Source organism: Dendrobates tinctorius, unplaced genomic scaffold, assembly GCF_039654945.1.
Source record: "Dendrobates tinctorius isolate UK_male_01 unplaced genomic scaffold, ASM3965494v1 ptg000203l, whole genome shotgun sequence".
Lineage (NCBI taxonomy): Eukaryota > Metazoa > Chordata > Amphibia > Anura > Dendrobatidae > Dendrobates > Dendrobates tinctorius.
Genome location: NW_027361870.1, coordinates 6,977,363 through 6,999,548, shown reverse-complemented (window position 1 = coordinate 6,999,548; position 22,186 = coordinate 6,977,363). Strand labels below are relative to the sequence as shown.

The window sequence follows — 22,186 nt, the reverse complement described above, 5'->3', positions numbered from 1 at the left end:
AGCATTTACACCAGAAACAGTTATCGTACTATTAATAAAAAAATATATAGAAAGTATACAAAATGTATACAACAGAATGAGGTTTAAAAGCTAAAAAGCTGGTATGTTTATAACAGGGCTGTGGAGTCGGTAAGCCAAACCTGCGACTCCGACTCCTCAGTTTCCCTTACACCGACTCCGACTCCAACTCCGACTCCGACTCCCACACATATTGCTTATATTTAAGTGAAAAATTTATTGTAGTACAATGTGAACCTCAGACATTTAATCATTTTTATGATCCAATAATCAAGATATTTAGACAGAACAGAATATATATTGGTGTACTACCCGGTTTTCATTCTTTTTGGTACAGATACGATATGGATAGATAGATATGGATAAATGGATAGATAGAGCAGATTTCTAATCTGCTTTTGCTATTGAAAACATTATCTATGAGCTCAAAAACCTTTCAGGTGATGCAGTTTTTTAAAAAGATGATCACCTTTTGCAGCTGAAAAACGTATCCTCAAAAAACACAGGAAAAACGCTGTGTGTGAATGTAGCCTTAGATCAGGAATATAACAGCCATTTATAGGACATTTCATAACTTTCCCAAACTCCTATGAAAAAATATTCAGCACATCCTGCATTGAATTACTGTACCCAATTTATTATATATTTTAGGAGTCGGAGTCGGTCCATTTTATACCGACTCCAACTCTGACTCCGACTCCACCAAAATGAGCACTCCGACTCCACGACTCCGACTCCACAGCCCTGGTTTATAACCATAAAGATATCCAAAAACATATCATAAATGTAAATGGTCTTAAAAGCGTAAAGATCAGTATCGCAATTATAATTGGGTGCGTTATGGACATATACAACCTAAAAAAGAATACAAAGTATCCAAATCACCACTGAGAAGAGATAAATATAAAACGAAAATATTTTTTTCAACATTAATACACATTAAAAAAAAACATGAATCAAGGGTTGAACATGATACATTTGACACTCCCCTTGAGAAAGCACAACCGCGAAACGCACGTTGGGGCATCTGTGGAATTGCAGACGGGCAATTAACTGCACTATGGGCAAGCTCGACATTTTATCCCTTCCCATGTGTTCTGACTAAAATGCTTTTGATGATTTATCCCTGGTAATAAGGGCTCATATACATTGCTGATATTATTACCAACAGCCTGACCTCACGCTGCTTTACCTTTCATTCGTTCTTGATTATTTTCCTCCATTTGATCCCTCTTACATGCATCATGTTCAATCCTTGATTCATGCTTTTTTAATGTGTATTCATTTTGAATAAAATTTATTTTATCTTTACCTCTTTTGAGTGGTATTTTGGATACTTTGGTGTCCTTTTAAAGCGGGTATACTTACCAAACTCATGTCTGAGTCGCTGCATAATCCAATCGTTTAAATGCCATCCACCTAGTCTAGCAGATATTTCGTTTTCAGTCGGTATAATACTGTCAGGATGTTTTATTTCAATAACACGAAAATCCTGGAGCCACATTCAGTTCTCTACGGCCCTTGATATTGTAATTGAGGTCTCAGAACTTGCTGCGTATTGTCTGTTGGAAGTTTTTACATTATCGCAGACTGACCAAATTATAAAACCGGTATCTTTGTAATGATGTTTTATAGAACATCAGGGTTTTGCTTTAGAAAAGTCACAAAAAAATCAGTCCTGCAGAGATAGACCTCCACTATAAAGCTCCATGATGTTTGTACATTGTGAGATTTACTCCATTAAGGAGAACGAGGAAGGTCGGCACAAAATGCTATTATTCTGGTGGCCCTCATTAAACTAGCAGTAGGTCTGACAACCATGCTCTTTCTTGTAATTTCAAGGCAAAATGAATAATGTCATTCGGGCTTTGCATAGATGCATGTGAAGAATATTCTCTGTTCGGTGTTGTGATTGAATCCTCTTCAAGCTGGTTTCTGTAGATGATTGCTGTTCAGTAATGTCTGCCCCTTCCTGCTGTGGTGTGAAGCATTATACACTGCTTGTGACATGAATGCCGCTGCACCGGGATCAGTCTGCAGCCTCTCCTGTGCATATATGGGATATTTCATTTCCTAAGATGCTGTTAGGCTACTTTTACACTTACCGCTTTTTATGCAGCTGGTTATTGCGGAACGTTTTAGAGGGCTGAATCGCCGCATTTTTAGTGATCTGCCGCAATAACGGACCGCAAAAAAGTTTGCGGAGCGCCATTTTTTGAATACTATGCTAATTATGCAAATTGTCTCTTCAGAGAGGAAGAGGACTAGAACTCTAGTGCCACCTATTGGAATTAGCAATCCTAAAAGTCAATGTCGACCCTTTAACGAGCCTTGTTACATGACTTAGGATAAAAGCCACCCTAAGTCATGTAACAAGGCTCGTTAAAGGGTTGACATTGACTTTTAGGATTGCTACTTTCAATAGTTCTAGTCCTCTTCCTCTCTGAAGAGACAATTTGCATAATTAGCATATTTCCCAGAGGAGTATTGTGGCTTTAACCCCTTAAGCCCCAAGGGTGGTTTGCACGTTCATGACCGGGACAATTTTTACAATTCTGACCACTGTCCCTTTATGAGGTTATAACTCTGAAACACTTCCATGGATCCCGGTGATTCTGACATTGTTTTCTCGTCACATATTGTACTTCATGTTAGTGGTAAAAATTCATTCATATAACTTGCGTTTATTTGTGAAAAAACGGAAATTTGGCGAAAATTGAAAATTTCGCAATTTTCCAAATTTGAATTTTTATGCCCTTAAATCACAGAGATATGGCACACAAAAAACTTAATAAATAACATTTCCCACATGTTTACTTTACATCAGCACAATTTTGGAACCAAATTTTTTTTTGTTAGGAAGTTATAAGGGTTAAAAATTGACCAGCGATTTCTCAGTTTTGCAACACCATTTTATTTTTACGGACCGCATCACATTTGAAGCCACTTTGAGGGGTCTACATGATAGAAAATACCCAAAAGTGACACCATTCTAAAAACTGCACCCCTTAAGGTGCTCAAAACCACATTCAAGAAGTTTATTAACCCTTTAGGTGCGTCACAGGAATTTTTTGAATATTTAAAAAAAATGAACATTTATCTTTTTTTCACAAAAAAAATACTTCAGGTTCAATTTTTTTTATTTTACCAAGGGTAACAGGAGAAATTGGACTGCAAAAGTTATTGTGCAATTTGTCCTGAGTACGCTGATACCTGATATGTGGGGGGGAACCACTTTTTCGGCGCATGGTGGACGCCATGTCGCGTTTGGAGAGCCCCTGATGTACCTAAACAGTGGAAACCCCCCACAAGTGACCCCATTTTGAAAACTAGACCCCCCAAGGAACTTATCTAGATATGTGGTGAGAACTTTGAACCCCCAAGGGCTTCACAGAAGTTTATAACGTACAGCGGTACAATTAAAAAATCATATTTTTTCCAAAAAAATGATCTTTTCACCCCCAATTTTTATTTTTCCAAGGGTAACAGGACCCTAAAAGTTATTGTGCAATTTGTCCTGAGTACGCTGATACCCCATATGTGGGTGTAAATGACTATTTGGGCGCATGGCAGAGCTCGGAAGGGAAGCAGCGCCATTTGACGTTTTCGGCTGGAATTGAGATCGGACACCATGTCGCGATTGGAAAGCCTCTGATGTACCAAAACAGTAGAAACCCCCCACAAATGACATCATTTTGGAAACTAGACCCCCCAAGGAACTTATCTAGATGTGTGGTAAGCACTTTTAACCCCCCCCCGTGCTTCACAGAAGTTTATAACGCCCAGGCGTGAAAATCAAAAAATCGTATTTTTTCCACAAATATGATTTTTTAGTCCCCAATTTTTTTATTTTCCCAAGGGTACCAGGAGAAATTGGACCCCAAAAGTTGTTGTCCAATTTGGCCTGAGTAAGCTGATACCTCATATGTGAGAGAAAACTACTGTAGGGGCACACGTCAGGGCTCGGAAGAGAAGTAGTGACGTTTTGGAATGCAGACTTTGATGGAATGGTCTGCGGGTGTCATGTTGCTTTTGGAGGGCCCCTGATGTACCTAAACAGTGGAAACCCCCCACAAGTGACCCCATTTTGGAAACTAGACCCCCTAAGGAACTTATCTAGATGTGCGGTGAGCACTTTGAACCCCCAAGTGCTTCACAGAAGTTTATAACGCCTGGACGTGAAAATAAAAAAAATCATTTCTTTTCCACAAAATGATATTTTTGCCCCCAATTTTTTATTTTCCTAAGGGTAACAGGAGAAATTGGACCCCAAAAGTTGTTTTGCAATTTTTCCTGAGTATGCTGATACCCTATATGTGGGGGTAAAACACTGTTTGGGCGCATGGCAGAGCTTGGAAGGGAAGGAGCACCATTTGACTTTTTCTGTGCAAACCAAGAGTAGGGGCACCACAATAAATAGATAACAAAGTGGGATCCAACCCCAGCCCATTCAAAGAGACTATATTGAACATAACAGCATACCAACTGGTGGCTAAGTCTGAGAAATGAAATGAGAAAGCTTCCAGGGGGATGTGGATGTGCGTGAGCATAAGGTAACACCCACCAACCTTAATACATAAAGGGACGGAAACCAATGATGTTCAATGATGTTGTACCCCCTAAATGGATTCCATGGAAAAGACAATTGGTCACCATCGCCCACAGTGCCCGTCATAAGAGTCATACATGCACATAGACATCATCAAATAAATGCATTCTCAGACCCAAAAAAAAAGATGACATAAGCACATGAACAATAATGGACGGGATCAATGACCCATAGGTAATGGTATGAAATAATAGCATCAGAGCGCAGAGCCCATGTGGAGCAAAATCAGGGAGGAAAAGTACCCGACGCGTGTCACCACCCACAGTGGCTTCGTCAGGGGACTTAGCCACCAGTTGGTATGCTGTTTATATAGGCAGGTTTCCTGTGGAGTGTATTCACAGAGTGTAGGTTCTATTGCGAGCCAGTGTATGCTATTATCATGTCACATGTGTGACTTTTTAATGTTTTTAATTTATGTGTGGTTTATACATGTCCAATAAAAGTTGTTAATCTAAACGTTAACCATTTGTCTGTGGTGATCCCCCCGCGTATAGCCCATCCCTGCTTTTCTGTTATGTTCACCATTTGACTTTTTCAACGCAGAATTGGCTGGAATTGAGATCAGACGCCATGTTGCATTTGGAGAGCCCCTGATGTGCCCAAACAGTGGAAACCCCCAATTCTAACTCCAACCCTAACCCCAACACACCCCTAACCCTAATCTCAGCCCTAACCCTAGCCCTAGCCAGAGAAGTAAATACTTTATTTTATTATTTTTCCCTAACTAAGGGGATGATAACGGGGGGGGGGGGGTTGATTTACTATTTATGGCGGGTTTTATATTTGGCAGCTGTCACACGCTAAAAGACACTTTTTATTGTAAAAATAGTTTTTGCATCACCACATATTGAGAGCTATAATTTTTCCATATTTTGACCCACCGAGTCATGTGAGGTCTTATTCTTTGCGGGACGAGTTGACGTTTTTATTGGTATCATTTTCGGGCACGTGACATCTTTTGATCGCTTTTTATTCCGATTTTTGGGACGCAGAATGAACAAAAACCAGCGTTTCATGAATTTCTTTTGGGGGGGTGCTTTTACACCGTTCCGCGTGCGGTAAAATTGATAAAGCAGTTTTATTCTTCAGGTCAGTACAGTTACAGCGATACCTCATTTAGGTCGTTTTTTTACGTTTTGTCGGTTTTATGCAATGAAAACAATTTTATATAAAAAATAATTATTTTTGCATCGCTTTATTCTGCGAGCTATAGCTTTTATTTTTTTGCGAATGACGCTGTGTGGTGGCTCGTTTTTTGCGGGACAAGATGACATTTTCAGCGGTACCATGGATATTTATATGCGTCTTTTTTGATCGCGCGTTATTGCACTTTTTGTTCGGTGGTATGATAATAAATCATTATTTTTTGCTTTTTTTTTATTTTTTAAGGGGTTCGCTAAAGGGGTTAACTAATGGGATAGTTTTATAGGGCGGGTCGATACGGACGCGGCGATACCAAATATGTGTACTTTTATTGTTTTGTTTTTTTTATTTTCAAAAAATGAATTTATTGGGGAATATATTTTTTTTTTTTTACTAATTTATTTAGCGATTTTTTAAAAATTATTTTTACACTTTTTTTTTTTTTTTTTAACTTTATTACATTGTTCCAGGTGGGACATCATTGTCCTGTGACAGATCGCTGATCTGTCACATCACAGATCACTGTGACAGATCAGCGATCTGTCACAGGCACTGCTGCAGACTTCCTCATGCCTGCGCTTTGCAGGCAGTGAGGAAGTCAGCTCCCTACAGGCCCCTGTCGCCATCTTGGATCCGGGGGCCTGTAGGGAAAGAGCCCCCCGCAGCAGCGCTGCACATTGCGCTGCTGTGGGGGCTCAGGGAAGCACGGAGGGAAACCCCTCCCTGCCGATGCTTCCCTTTAACCCCCGGTACTCCGCGATCGTGTTTGATCGCGGTGTACGAGGGGTTAACGTGTCGGGGTAGGTCCGTGACCGCCCCTGACACATTGTGCCGGGTGTCAGCTGTGCTAATCAGCTGACACCCGGCCGCGATCAGCGGCGCTCACCACGTGGGCGCCGATGATCGCTATGACGTAATATTCCGTCCCTGGGAATTAAGTCCCAGGGCACATGGATGGGATAGTACGTCTCGTGGCAGAAAGGGGTTAAGTCTCCTCATCTCGACATGCTTAGCATGTCATTCTCCGCAAGGAGAAATGATACTTCTTCGATTCCAATACTATGGAAATAGTATTGGAAAAAAAACTGCGTTCCGCAAAACTGGAAGTGACGGTGTGCCGCAAAAACAAACTTCCGTTTGTTTTTGCGGCCCTATTGATTTACACTGGGGGCCATGTCCATATGCCGTATAAAAGACCGAGCAAGCTCGATCTTTTATCACGGCCTCAAAAACGTCCCTCACGGCCGAACAGCACACGGCGCACCGTGGAATTTTTGTGGGCTGATTTTGTGGCCCCATAGAAATCTATTGGGTCCGCAAAATCATCCTGCAAAAACACGGTAAGTGTAAAAGCAGCAGCCTTAAACCCCCGTTACACATAACAATGTCCCAGCGATCCCATCAACGATCCGACACGATGGGATCGCTGGGACATCGTTAGACAGCCCCAGCGATCAGGACCAGCGACGCTGGATGCTGGTTTCTAATGCAAACGTCAGGTATCCAGGAGCAGCGATGCATGCTGGGCAGCGGGAGACCAGCGATCGAAAACGGCCCAGGCCGCTCGAGCACGATCAGCGATAATCGGCAGGGAGGCTGGTCGCTGATCCCCGTCACACACAGCGATCTCGCTGGCGAGATCGCTGATGTGTCACAAAATCAGCGATCTCGCTGTGTGTGACGAGGCCCTTAGAGTCAAAAGACTGAAAGCTACTGCGTTTGTTATCACACACAAGTCACACTGGGCAAATGCATTATTTTCATGGATGAATTTTCTCAAAACTTGAACTAATTTGGCAAAAGTAATGGGATTGTTGAATTCTGCACCCTCAAAATAACCTAAATACAATCAAAAAACCTTGACACCTGGAAAAAAAAAACTTGTCTGTAGACCTGTGTCATTATAAAGACCAGATGAGACTGGTGTACTGTCAAAACCCACATCAGAAAGGCTGTATAAGGGAACACGCAATGAGTATTTACTTCTTAAATTTCTGCACCAAAAAGGCAACTCTTGGCAGGAAAAACACTGGAAAATACAAGCCTATTTATATGCATTTTTCCCCATTTATTTAAACTGGTGAAAAATGTTGCAAAATCATGAGAAAAATTGACATGCTGAAAACTAGAAACTGTTTGAAATTTGCAAGACAAAAATAAGTAGTGTGCATGAGATTTCAGAAGTCTCGTTTATTATGCCGATACTGTAAACTGCAGCGTTTTGGTGCAGAAATTTATTCTGCAAATACTTAATGAGTGCACATACCCAAATCCTTTCTGAAAGTTCTCCCCCTCCTTAATATTCAAATAACCCTGGGCGCGCCTTAAAAGATGCTCATACAGCCATCCTGATAGGACTATTCAAAAAGTATACCAGCCTTATCAGATCTGATGTAAATGGAGCCTGTCAAATAAATCAGACTGCGCAACATGAAGCAGACACAGACTGTATTAACTGCATCTGTGCTAGTTTCATTCAAAAACTTTCACATTTCAAAAAAAAAAAAAAAACACACACTAAGCTGGACTACTCGTCTGAAACAGGTCCCACAGCGGCTTCTCCCCACCCGCTTTCCATGATCGGCAGGTCTCTCCCTATGCAAACATTGTGAGAGATCCATCAGTCAAGGGAAGAAAGGCAGGGAGAAGCTGCCAGGGACCTACCTCAAACTGGTCAACCAAGACTCGCTGGAGCTGGAGGATCTCATCTGGAATCGCACAGTCTGATTCATGATGTCCGTGGTTTAGGCGGAATTAATAAGATCCCTTTAATAGACCTTAATGCTTTTGAGTCGTCTTCTCTCTGAAAAAAACCCTAAAATGTTTTGGTAAGTTGCAGTGCTCATGCATTCCACAACACGTTTCTATCGAGGCTTTCTACCTATTCACCTTAATTCTGTACAGTAGCACATGGGGTTTTTTTGCCTTCCTCTGGATCAACATGTTAGGGCAGGTTAGGATAGGATATGGGTTGAACTAGATGGACTTAAAGTCTTCCTTCAACCTTAATAACTGTTACCCAGTTATCAATGCAGTCAATATCAGCTTTACATAAGGAAAAGTCTGACATCCTTTGAAATGGTAATAAAAAGGTCTCGTAATAGAAGTCAGTGGGATTTTCAAACGTTGGAAACTAATATTTCTCACTTTTCCATCAGACGGAGAATAAATATTTTCTGCTAGAATACCCATGTAACGCTGATGAGATATTCCAGAAGTAACGGATGTGTGGTAGCAGTGACCGCTGTATGCGGCACAATGTATTCGACTACAATTCCTAGAACCAGACAACACACAGATGAAACAATTAATGCCGCCATTGTAGCACCTACAATGTGTACCAGGTACACACAATTACCGAGAATCCAGCATGTGCTGATTACCAGGAAAGACACGAATGTATGCATTATTCACACAGGATCATAAACGAAGGCACAAACCTACCTGCTGTAATAACAGGGGTTGAAAGAGCCTGAACTGGGAGATCTCCCAGCAACATCCAGATTGGAAGAACACGTTTCCTAGGTGCAGGTATGACCGGTCTCGCATCACCTTCAGAGCTGCGAGCAGATGGCTGTAATACAGAAATGCAATAGTGAGGAAAATCATTTGACAGATACTTATTAAAGTGTTGAGAAAACAAGATTACATGGCCAGCAAAAAACTAATCCTGAGCTTTCTGTATCTGTACCTTGCCCAGGGTTTTCTATACATTGCTGCTCACCATTATTGGCACTTCTTCATTTTTTTTTTCCATAGACTGTACACAATATCTTCAGAAATAATTGGAAATGTGCCATAGTTATATCCTCAGGACTTAATAATAAGTGGTTCAAAGTAATCCAACAATAAAACATTGCTTTTCAACTTACCACATCTTGCAATTTCAAAGAAGCAACCGCTCGTGCAGCAATACAGGCGCCCCTAATTAATACTTGGTTGCCCACCCTTTGGCATTGATGACAGCCTCCAAACGTTTCTTGTAGCCACCAATAAGCTTCTTGCACAAAAAGCTATGCTAATGTAATGTAAAGGGTGCTAATACCAGTGTCACAGAATTTTTGTTTTTTCTAGTTTTCCCTCCCATTGTTTTTTCTTTTAAATTATTGTTTATCATTTGCTCTTTTGTATTTAACACGAGAGCTCCATACAAAAAAAAAAAAAAAAGTTTCACTTGATTAATTTTTTCAGGAGATATTCAACATTGTATTCTTGCACTTCATGGGTGCCAATAACGATGATCAGGACCGTATAATAGAGTGGTCGTCCAAACCGATACAATGCTTTTACCATGACATTCAAGTGGAACCAGAATAATCTTATTAATATAATTTAATCATGATGGCTCCATGCAATCAATCCATAAGCGACAGGCGTTTCCTTCCCCCTTCATTTTGGGATGTGATGAAAGAACTGACTTTCTGGTTAAGCTTATTAGTTAAGCCAGCCCCTTTCTCGTCCTTGGTTGAAAGTTTAGTCATAAAATTAGGAAATGTGAAGGAATCTTTTAGACAAAAAATTTAGAAAAAAAAAGGCAGAGCAGCTATAAAATAATAAAAGTGATCCGTATCCTCAGAGATTCCTCCATATGTCCGAAACTGACCTGATCTTACACCGGACATGGCAAACAGGCCCATATGGTAATCGCCAACTGAGGTGGGCTAACGCTGCACCAGTAATTGGCCAAGTGGAAATTTTCAGCAATATTCAGTTTATCTGACAGATTATTACTTTATTTACATGTTGATTTCACTCATCCGTGTTTTGCACTCTGTTCTCAGGCCGCTATGCATGAATTAGCAACGAGACTCCTGACCCAAACTCAACAGCCTCATATATGCCTATGAAGGTCAAGAACGGGTCAGGAAATCCACAAGAGACCCAAACATAGTGGTCCATACTCGGGCCGCCAAACACGGATGTGTGAAACTGTATAAAAAAAAAAAAAAAAAAACAATCGCCTTCCCAACACACACTCGACACAGGGTCCATGGAAGCTAACTAGCTTTAAGCCAATCTGCTCTGCTTTATTTTCTATTTTTTTAAACTATGGTTAGAAATTCTGTATTTAAAAGAGAATCCCCCCCCCCCCAAAAAAAAAAGGCTAAATAAGCTCATCCATATATATGCATAAAAACCCAAAGAGAGAAAATGGAGATGGGAGCAATGCTAAAATATTCTTGAATTTTATTGAAGTGCCACAGACCAACCTTGTCATAAAGTGTGAACAGGAAGACCCCACCGTGCGTTTCGCATTTGTCCTTCCTCAAGGAAGCACGAATGCGAAACGCGCGTTGGCGAGGAAGCACGAATCCCTGTCCACATTTTATGGCAAGGTTGGTCCTGGCACTCTTATGACTTTGGATATTTAGGTTGTGACTATTTTAGCGGTATTTCTGTTTGGTGAAGATAGAAATGGGCCATTAGATCTATCATTCTTATACTTATATGGTTTATTTGCACTGTTTAAAGGGTATTATAGACTACTATTTTTAATCCTGACAAGACTTTGTCAAATACCATATGTACTCACTATGAGAAAATTGGCACTATTTTTGCACTTTATAGCTTTGAATATATGAACTTGTCTTGTGTAGCCTATGCATTTTGACTACTTTATCCATCAACCTATATTCCTATCAGTGTCCTCATTTTTACCAGCCTCACTTCAGTGTGGTACTGGGTGTCGCTGAGTCTCTGCTTATTATCATTATTTAATTTAATTCTATTTGTGAACATTTCAATAAAATTCAAGAATATTTTATCATTGCTCCGATGTCCATTTTTTCTTTTTGGGTTTTTCTGTATTTAAAAGGACTGGAAATCGGTGATATTGGTGCTTCAGAATGGCTCCACCAGCCAAGCAGAACTTCTCAGTCTTGTTCTTCATCACAAACCAAAAAAGGCCAAGCAGCGTCATCAGATCTGTTGCATTGAAGTAGAAAGTCAGCCTAATTAATCTGAGCAGTGAGCTACTAAATAAGCCAAAAATACTATAAACCGATAATCTCAATCATTTGTAAATACTAAGTGGGATTATTCATATATTATATCTAGAAAAACTCTCTCAGCCTCACCAAGTTAAAGAAAACTACTGAAAATCCCTCAAATCCATTGAGAATGTCTCCCAGCATGTGCTGATGCACTTCACGGTAGAGCGGGTAATTCTTCACTGATCAATATTCACAGCCTCCTACTAGCACTCTGTGAAATGAGGCTTGCCACTTCAGAGGATGGTCCCCCACTGTGCCACATCGTCGTCAGACCACATATGGCAGTACTCCGAGCAGGTGACAAGGTTGAATAAAAAAAATTAAATTCCATGGTTAAAAAAAAAAACGCATATGCAAAAAAACGCATACATGAGCATGCCAGTGCGCACATATGCGCATCCATAGGCTATAATGGCCATTTTTAGCGCAAAACGTGCGCATATGTGCGCATGCGCTTTTTTGCAGGGCCAAAAAATGCAACATGCTGCGTCTGGAAAATACAAACGCACACCCCAAAAAAACGCAGCGCATGAAAATCGCATACATGCGCTTACAAGCGCGCAGGTATGCGCACCCATGTTAAATATAGGGGAAAAAACGCATGCGCAAATATGCGTTTTTTTCCAGCGCTATAAAACGCAAATGTGAAACCAGCCTTAGAGGGATTTTTTGGTGGGCAAACAGAGTTGAATTTTTCAATGCATTTAAACTTTAGTCATGGCAATCTCAACAATGTTTCCTTAGAGCAGGGGTCCTCAACCTGTAGCTCAGGAGCCATATGTGGATCCCCGGTCCATGATGTGTGGCTCGCGACTGTCTGCCAGCTTGGAGCACTATCACCAGGTGTAGCAAACAGCTGTTAAGAGCAGATCTCCAGATGGTGACTTTTGTGTGTAGCCCTGCATAGAAGAGCAGATCTGAATGGGGATAAGATAGGAAACCATAAAGCTTGGCACACTGCCTTGGTGTGATTTCAGTGAAAAAGCTTTGACTGTAATTATACCGGTAATGGGGGCTCTGGTTGTCACTACTGTAAGTGGGGCAGAAGCTGGATGTGTCTCGAGACCCTCTTTCATAGATGAATGTGACTCTCAAGGTCAGAAATGTTGGGGACCTCTGCCTTAGAGTTACATGAATCACTCTTCATTGTGCGGTATAATGTATAATATAAAGCCAGGGTTGGGTGGGTAAAATATCCGCTTACACAATAACAAAATATAGTAAAGGGAATCTGTCGGCAGGTTTTTGCTACCTCATCTGAGAGCAGCCTTATGTAGGCAAAGAGAAGTTGAATCCAACGATATATCACTTAGATTACTGCCGTTGCGACACAATCAGTTTTCAGATTTAGCAACGCAGCAGAGCTGAGAAAGATAATCCCGCCCACACCAAGCTCTGTGTACAGTCTATTGACCGTGAGCTACTTATCACAGAAGGAAGCGGAGTCGCACTAGGGCTCACACCCTGATGTAGTCCCAGCAATGAGTCACCAGGTGATTAAAGCTTGCGTCTACAGCAGCACACAGCTTGACATGTGACACCACTGAATTCTGTGTTTTAACCCCTATCTCATGCTGTCCTCAGATTACCTGGTGACAGATAGCCTTTAATGCATAAAAGGCGCCGAGGCATGCGAAAAGTTTGAACCAAAATACTGATCTAAAAAGCCAAACAAGAGGTGATGTAAGGGTCAGCCAAAAAAAAGTATCTAAGGCTGTGTGCACACGATGCAGATTTGCAGCGGTTCCGCAGCGGATTTTACCGCTCAGAAATGTTGCATTTCTGCATTATGATGTACAGTAGCCTTAAAATCAATGTAAAAAAAAAACGCTGTGCAGACGCTGCGGATTTTTCCGCGCGGTTTTCCCGCGGTACAAAATCCGCAGCATGTTACTTCTTTTGTGCGGTTTTCCATCTCCCCTGTCACCAAATCCGCAGGGGGAAAACCGCGATGGAAAACCGCACAAAAACCGCATGAAAACCGCGTGAAAAATGGAAGAAATCTGCAGGAAAAATGCAGGTCATTTGACCTGCGGATTTCTTCCATTCTGCACGGAAAAATCCGCAGGGCTCAAAACTCCGTCTGTACTCAGCCTTAAGGTGCATCAAATATCATCAACCACGATCCATGCTTTCTGTGCATTAGACAGGATTAGTGCCCTGTTGGTTGCTCCATTCCACTACGCACTGGTAAAGTTTCCAAAAACTTACAGGACTGATTTACTAACGATATTGTTATTTTCTTCTGAAATGCACACAATTTACTTTCATACAATACATTTCATTGATAGTACTGAACGCAGCAAATAACTATAAATTAAGGATAATTTGCTAACACTTAGATTAAACATCCGTGATAAATCACAATTGATAGAAGAAAAAGTGCTTCTACCCAACTGTAAGGAGACAAAGACGGTCGTCTGAAGGCTTAATATTAGTGTGCAGCAATACCCTGAGTACACAAAGAGCCTTGTTCTGGAGTCTGACAGGTAGAACTGGATGTAAAGCAATTGATGACCCTCACATATAAGGAACCTGTCAGGATACGCATGTACTGCAAGCGCACTTCTTTCCAGCCTATGTATTATCTGCAATTAGCAAGTGTACTAGTTTTACACCTGAAGCACGACGCCAGCAGTAAGTAATTCGATGTATTCATGAAATGCAGCTTTTCCTCCCATCCTCCCGACACGGACTGACAGCATCCCCCCATCCACAATACTAGGTACAAAGCTGTCAATCTGAGTTCTGACAAGAGGAGTTTAAATAGAAATAACTAGTGATGGGTAAAAAAAAAAAAAAGGGTCGGGGAGTTTAATTTCAAATAAAGAACTTTATTCTGCCTGTATCTTCATTACAATATGACTATGGGGTTAGTACTGTGGGCAGGTTATAGACGCCTCTCCATTACTAACCCCTGTGCTTCAGGTCAGCAGCCATAAAACAGCTTACATCAACCCTAAACCTATTATCCCACTTGCCACCGCACTAAGGCAACTGGGAAAGTGGAGGCTAATTGCCAAAATTGGAGCATCTTATGAATGCGCCATTCCTGGGGCGGCGGAGAGCTGATGTTCCCAGTCTGGGGGGGGCGCCAATATCCATGGCCCTTTCCTAGGCTATTAACCCCTTCACTACCAAGGGTGGTTTGCACGTTAACTCCCGGGCCAATTTTTACAATTCTGACCACTGTCCCTTTATGAGGTCATAACTCTGGAACGCTTCCATGGATCCCGGTGATTCTGACATTGTTTTCTCGTGACATATTGTACTACATGTTAGTGGTAAAATTGCATTCAAATAACTTGCGTTTATTTGTGAAAAAAACGGAAATTTGGCGAAAATTTTGAAAATTTTGCAATTTTCCAACTTTGAATTTTTATGCCCTTAAATCACAGCGATACGGCACACAAAAAACTTAATATATAACATTTCCCACATGTTTACTTTACATCAGCACAATTTTGGAACCAAAATTTTTTTTTGTTAGGAAGTTATAAGGGTTAAAAATTGACCAGCGATTTCTCATTTTTGCAACACCATTTTATTTTTAGGGACCACATCACATTTGAAGCCACTTTGAGGGGTCTATATGATAGAAAATACCCAAAAGTGACACCATTCTAAAAACTGCACCCCTTAAGGTGCTTAAAACCACATTCAAGAAGTTTATTAACCTTTTAGGTGCGTCACAGGAATTTTTTGAATATTAAAAAAAAAAATGAACATTTAACTTTTTTTCACAAAAAAAATACTTCAGGTTCAATTTTCTTCATTTTACCAAGGGTAACAGGAGAAATTGGACTGCAAAAGTTATTGTGCAATTTGTCCTGAGTACGCTGATACCTGACATGTGGGGGGGAACCACTGTTTCGGCGCATGGCAAACCTCAGTAGGGAAGGAGCGCCGTTTGACTTTTTCAATGCAAAATTGGCTGGAATTCAGATCGGACGCCATGTCGCGTTTGGCGAGCCCCTGATGTACCTAAACAGTGGAAACCCCCCCAAGTGACCCCATTTTGGAAACTAGACCCCCCCCCAAGGAACTTATCTAGATGTGTGGTGAGAACTTTGAACCCACAAGGGCTTCACAGAAGTTTATAACGTACAGCAGTACAATTAAAAAATCATATTTTTTCCACAAAAATGATCTTTTCACCCTCAATTCTTATTTTTCCAAAAGTAACAGGACCCTAAAACATATTGTGCAATTTATCCTGAGTACGCTGATACCCCACATGTGGGTGTAAACCACTATTTGGGCGCATGGCAGAGCTCGGAAGGGAAGCAGCGCCATTTGACGTTTTTGGCTGGAATTGAGATCGGACACCATGTCGCGTTAGGAAAGCCCCTGATGTACCAAAACAGTAGAAACCCCCCACAAATGACACCATTTTGGAAACTAGACCCCCCAAGGAACTTATCTACATGTGTGGTGAGCACTTTGAACCCCCCAGTGCTTCACTGAAGTTTATAACGTCCGGGCGTGAAAATAAAAAAATCGTATTTTTTCCACAAACATCATCTTTTAGTCCCCATTTTTTTTATTTTCCCAAGGGTAACGGGAGAAATTGGACCCCAAAAGTTGTTGTCCAATTTGTCCTGAGTACGCTGACACCCCATATGTGGGAGAAAACTACTGTATGGGGACACGTCGGGGCTCGGAAGGGAAGTAGTGACGTTTTGGAATGCAGACTTTGATGGAATGGTCTCTGGGTGTCATGTTGCCTTTGGAGAGCCCCTAATGTACCTAAACAGTGGAAACCCCCCACAAATGATCCCATTTTGGAAACTAGACCCCCTGAGGAACTTATCTAGATGTGTGGTGAGCACTTTGAACCCCCAAGGGCTTCACAGAAGTTTATAATGCCCAGGCATGAAAATAAAAAAAACGTATTTTTTCCACAAACATGATCAATTAGTCTCCAATTTTTTTATTTTCCCAAGGGTAACAGGAGAAATTGGACCCCCAAAAGTTGTTGTCCAATTTGTCCTGAGTACGCTGATATCTCATATGTAGGAGAAAACTACTGTATGGGCACACGTCGGGGCTCGGAAGGGAAGTAGTGACGTTTTGGAATGCAGACTTTGATGGATTGGTCTGCGGGTGTCATGTGCGTTTGGAGAGCCCCTGATGTACCTAAACTATTGAAACTCCCCACAAGTGACCCCATTTTGGAAACTAGACCCCCCACGGAGCTTATCTAGATGTGTGGAGAGCACTTTGAACCCCCAAGTGCTTCACAGAAGTTTATAACGCCTGGGCGTGAAAATAAAAAAAACATTTTTTTCCGCAAAATTATATTTTTGCCCCCAATTTTTTATTTTCCTAAGGGTAACAGGAGAAATTGGACCCCAAAAGTTGTTTTGTAATTTGTCCTGAGTAGGCTGATACCCTACATGTGGGGGTAAAACACTGTTTGGGCGCATGGCAGAGCTTGGAAGGGAAGGAGCACCATTTGACTTTTTCAACGCAGAATTGGCTGGAATTGAGATCAGACGCCATGTTGCCTTTGGAGAGCACCTGATGTGCCCAAACAGTGGAAACCCCCCAATTATAACTCCAACCCTAACCTCAACACACTCCGAACCCTAATCTGAGCCCTAGCCCTAACCCTAGCGGGAAAATGGAAATAAATACATTTTCTTTTAGTTTTATTATTTTTCCCTAACTAAGGGGGTGATAACGGGGGGTTTAATTTACTATTTATGGCGGTTTTTATGTTTGGCAGCTGTCGCATGCTAAAAGACGCTTTTTATTGTAAAAATAGTTTTTGCATCACCACATATTGAGAGCTATAATTTTTCCGTATTTTGACCCACCGAGTCATGTGAGGTCTTATTTTTTGCGGGACGAGTTGACGTTTTTATTGGTACCATTTTCGGGCACATGACATTTTTTGATCGCTTTTTATTCCGATTTTTGGGACGCAGAATGAACAAAAACCAGCTTTTCATGAATTTCTTTTGGTGGGGGTGCGTTTACACCGTTCCGCGTGCGGTAAAATTGATAAAGCGTTTTTATTCTTCGGGTCAGTACGGTTACAGCGATACCTCATTTAGGTTTTTTTTATGTTTTGTCGGTTTTTTGCAATGAAAACAATTTTATATAAAAAATAATTATTTTTGTATCGCTTTATTCTGCGAGCTATAACTTTTTTTATTTTTTTGCGGATGACGCTGTATGGCGGCTCGTTTTTTGCGGGACAAGATGACGTTTTCAGCGGTACCATGGATATTTATATGCGTCTTTTTGATAGCGCGTTATTGCACTTTTTGTTCGGTGGTATGATAATAAATCATTATTTTTTGCTTCGTTTTTTATTTTTATTTTTTAAGGGGTTCGCTAAAGGGGTTAAATAATGGGACAGTTTTATAGGGCAGGTCATTACGGACGCGGCGATACCAAATATGTGTACTTTTATTGTTTTTTTTTTTTTATTTTGAAAAAATGGATTTATTGGGGAAAATTTTTTTTTTTTTTACTAATTTATTTAGCGATTTTTTTTTTTTAATTATTTTTAACACTTTTTTTTACTTTATTACCTTGTCCCAGGTGGGACATCACTGTCCTGTGACAGATCGCTGATCTGTCACATCACAGATCACTGTGACAGATCAGCGATCTGTCACAGGCACTGCTGCAGACTTCCTCATGCCTGCGCTTTGCAGGCAGTGAGGAAGTCAGCTCTCTACAGGCCCCCGAAGGCCCCCGTCGCCATCTTGGATCCGGGGGCCTGTAGGGAAAGAGCCCCCCGCAGCAGCGCTGCACATTGCGCTGCCGTGGGGGGCTCAGGGAAGCACGGAGGGAGCCCCCTCCCTGCCGATGCTTCCCTTTAACCCCCGGTACACCGCGATCGCGTTTGATCGCGGTGTACAAGGGGTTAGCGTGTCGGGGGCGGTCCGTGACCGCCCCTGACACATTGTGCCGGGTGTCAGCTGTGATAATCAGCTGACACCCGGCCGCGATCAGCGGCGCTCACCACGTGGGCGCCGCTGATCGCTGGGACGTAATATTCCGTCCATGGTAGTTAGGTCGAGGGTCACATGGACGGAATATTACGTCCTTTGTAGGTAAGGGGTTAATATCTGCCCGCATCGGTCTGTTTAACCATTGCTGGTTATTGAATATAGGAAAGACCCCCACATCATTTTTGGGGAGGTCTCCCCTATAATAACCAGTAAAGGCTAAGCAAACAGCTGGAAACTGATATTTATAGCTTGGGGACCTTTATGGATATTGGCCTATTCCCAGCATATCAACATCAGACACCAGCCGTGGGGCTTTCCCTCAGCTGGTTATGAAAATTATAGGGGACCCCTATAAATATTTGTGGGGGTTGAGGTTAGCTTTGTAATGTCGGCCGATATCAAGCTCAGGGGTTAGTAATAAAGAGGCGTCTATAAGATGTCCCCTTTACTAACCCCATAGTGAAAATTAAATAAAGACACAGAAAAAAAATCTTTATTTGAAATAAACACTCCCCACCCTCTTTTATCCATTAATTACTGTAAAATGAAAAAAAAATAAAACAAAACACCATAGTCCTCACCTGTCTGAAAATAATCCATTAGTCCCACGAACAGCCCAACTATGCTTCATCTGGATTGCATTGCTGAGCGGTGGCATGATGCGACCGCTCAGTCATGAATCCAAGAGACACTGAGCTGAGCCTGTGAAGCGCTGCCTGTGACCTGCGGTAACCTCAATGACGTTACTGCAGGTAACTGAAGCTGCGCTCTCAGGCTCAGCTCAGTCTCTCCTTGATCCACAACTGAGCAGTCACATCATGTCACCGCTCAGCCATCCAGATAAAGCAGAGTTGGAGCACGTAGTGGGACATATGGATTATCGTCAAACCTGTGAGGAATATGGTGTTTTATTATTTTTAATTTTACAGTAATAAATAGCTAAAAGAGGGTGGGGAGTTTTTCTTTCAAATAAAGGAGTCTGCGTTTTTATTTGAATTAAAGGACTTTTCTCTGTGTCTTTATTACATCTGACTATAGGGTTAGAAATGGGGATGTCTTATTGACGTCTCTCCATGAGTAACCTGTGGGCTTTATCTCAGCTGACCGCACCATGGCAAGTGGCAAGAGCTGGGCAAAGCGCCAAAATTGGGGCACCTAACAGATGCACCTTTCCTGGGGCGGCTGAGGGCTGTTATTTTTTGGTATGGGTGGGGGCAATATCCAATTCCCCCTCCCAGTTTGGGAATACCAGCCCTCAACTGTCTGCCTTAGCTTGGCTGGTTGTCAAAAATTTATTTAATTGAAATAATTAAAAAATGGAGTGGCGACCCCTATATTTTGATAACCAGCTAAGATAACACTAACAGCTGAAAGCAGGTGTTGGTTTTGCAGGCACTGGTTACCAAAAATAGATGGGGACCCGCTCCAATTTTTAATTTTATTTATTGCCCAGGCGCTGGCTGATAAATGCTCTCATCGTTGTACTCTCATCAATCCACACCTGTGACCAGCGGTAACCTTTTCACCGCCAGTCACAGCTGCTGGCTCACACACTGTCATCTGTATGACAGCGACAGAATTGCAGGGCTCTGAACAGTGTTAGCGGAACGTACCGCTAATCAGAGCTGGTGGTTCTCGTGCTGTCACAAAGATGAAAAGTGTGGTAAACACCGGATGTTCGGGCTGACGAACCCCAACAGTAACACGGACTTCAGGGAGAGGTCAGTGTTCAGAGTCCATGCACGGACACTAGGTGTTCGGTTAGGAACCTGAACTTTACCGTTCAGGTTCGCCCATCCCTAGAAATAACGCATATTAATATGCATCAGGGTTTGCAACACATTTTTAAGTTAGCCCCAATCATACCAATAGCTGGGACCCTAACCGATCAAGAGAACAGGACTCCGCAGAGTCCTATCCAAATGAAGTGGAGGATGAGCATGTGCAACTCCGATCCATTGATTCTGTATTTCATTTATTTACAAAGGCCAACAACAGCCATTAAACGACCAACAATCGGCTATGTGCAAGCAGATCAGCAGTTGTTTAATGACCCTAAAAGATCATTCAACCACACTTCCATGCACAAAGAACAACTGTTAGTAAGATTGCTCTGTGTGCATATAACATCATGTTATCAGCAATTTGTACCTGTTTGTGCAGAAGATGTGCTGCAGAGCACGATGATTTTTAAGACTGCTTAAAAATCATCACACCCAACAAACAAGCGATTTGCTTGGGTGATTGTCCACTTTTTTACATAGACCAATAATAGGGAATGAGCGTTCCTATGAACAATTGTTCCCTAATACTGGCCAGTCAAAATGGGCCTCTTTTTTCAAGTCAATGATCCACAGTCAATGATCCACAGGAATTAAAAAAGCTATGTAACTTGTACCAATCAAATCAAAGACCCATCTGAAGACAGAACTGTTTCAGGGGTTTTGCCCCTTACTAGTTCAGTGCAGAGTACTGGTTAGCTGAATGAGAAGTCTAGATGCAGCTCCGATGGTACAGCATGTATCAGGCTTTGGCTGTACTACCTCAGCCAGGTAGGTTTGACTCAAATGCTGTGGTGTTTCAGAGAAAAAAATACTTTAAAAACCGCTGGGGACTGAGACTTTGCTGTAGATTAATCAGACAGGCGGGTCCCCATCGGCTTCTCTCCACGAGCTTCCCTGGATTGACAGGTTTCCATGGATTGGGCTTCATGTATCAGCTGAGAGGTTCACTTTAAAGAGACTCAACTATGTATGGAGACTTATTCTCAAGGCAGTGATCCACGGGGGCCATAAAAACATACGACTATGCATAACAGCTTAAAGTTTATGTTTTGTAAATCTGGTGTAAGACACTTTAAAAAGTCACAAAAATGTTTTACAATGTGAGGTTGCACCAAAAATATGCAACCTTTGGCATTTGCATGTGAGGAACAGCAAGCTATGCAAAAAATGGTTCTAGTTGGGGTGGGAAAAAGGAGGAACGAGTTGTAGCAAAACCCAGTTTTCTAATTTACGACAACCTGTGGAATACCTTACACCACAAGATTTCTGCCGAGGCGCACAGCTGTGCAATCCACTTTTAAGACACGCCTGATTCATTAAAAGGCATGAGCCTCTAACTAGAGTTGAGCGACTTTGGTCGGATCGGGTTTCGTGAAACCCGAATGAAACAAAATAAGTTTCAGATGAAACTCGTCCGACTAGAGCAAAACAAAGTCGGAGTTTCGTCCGAAACCCGACCCCAAAGCAAGTCAATGGGAAATAAAAGTCGGACGAAACTCCGACTTTTTTTGCTCTAGTCGGACGAGTTTCATCTGAAACTTATTTTGTTTCATTCGGGTTTCACGAAACCCGATCCGACCAAAGTCGCTCAACTCTACCTCTAACCTCAACACAACCCCTCATCAAAACTGGAGTGAACATTGCCGGTCTTGAAGAATCTGGGTCCCA

The 22,186-nt window shown here is 41.8% G+C and overlaps 1 protein-coding gene across 1 annotated transcript in view; it reads right to left on the bottom strand.

Annotated features, from left to right (window-relative positions):
* Positions 1-22,186, bottom strand: part of APLF (aprataxin and PNKP like factor) — a 182,882-nt gene that overhangs the window by 98,425 nt on the left and 62,271 nt on the right. Inside the window, exon 5 of the mRNA XM_073553796.1 lies at positions 9,215-9,344. Within this exon, the coding sequence (XP_073409897.1) occupies positions 9,215-9,344 (130 nt within the window). The remainder of the gene's footprint in view (positions 1-9,214; positions 9,345-22,186) is intronic.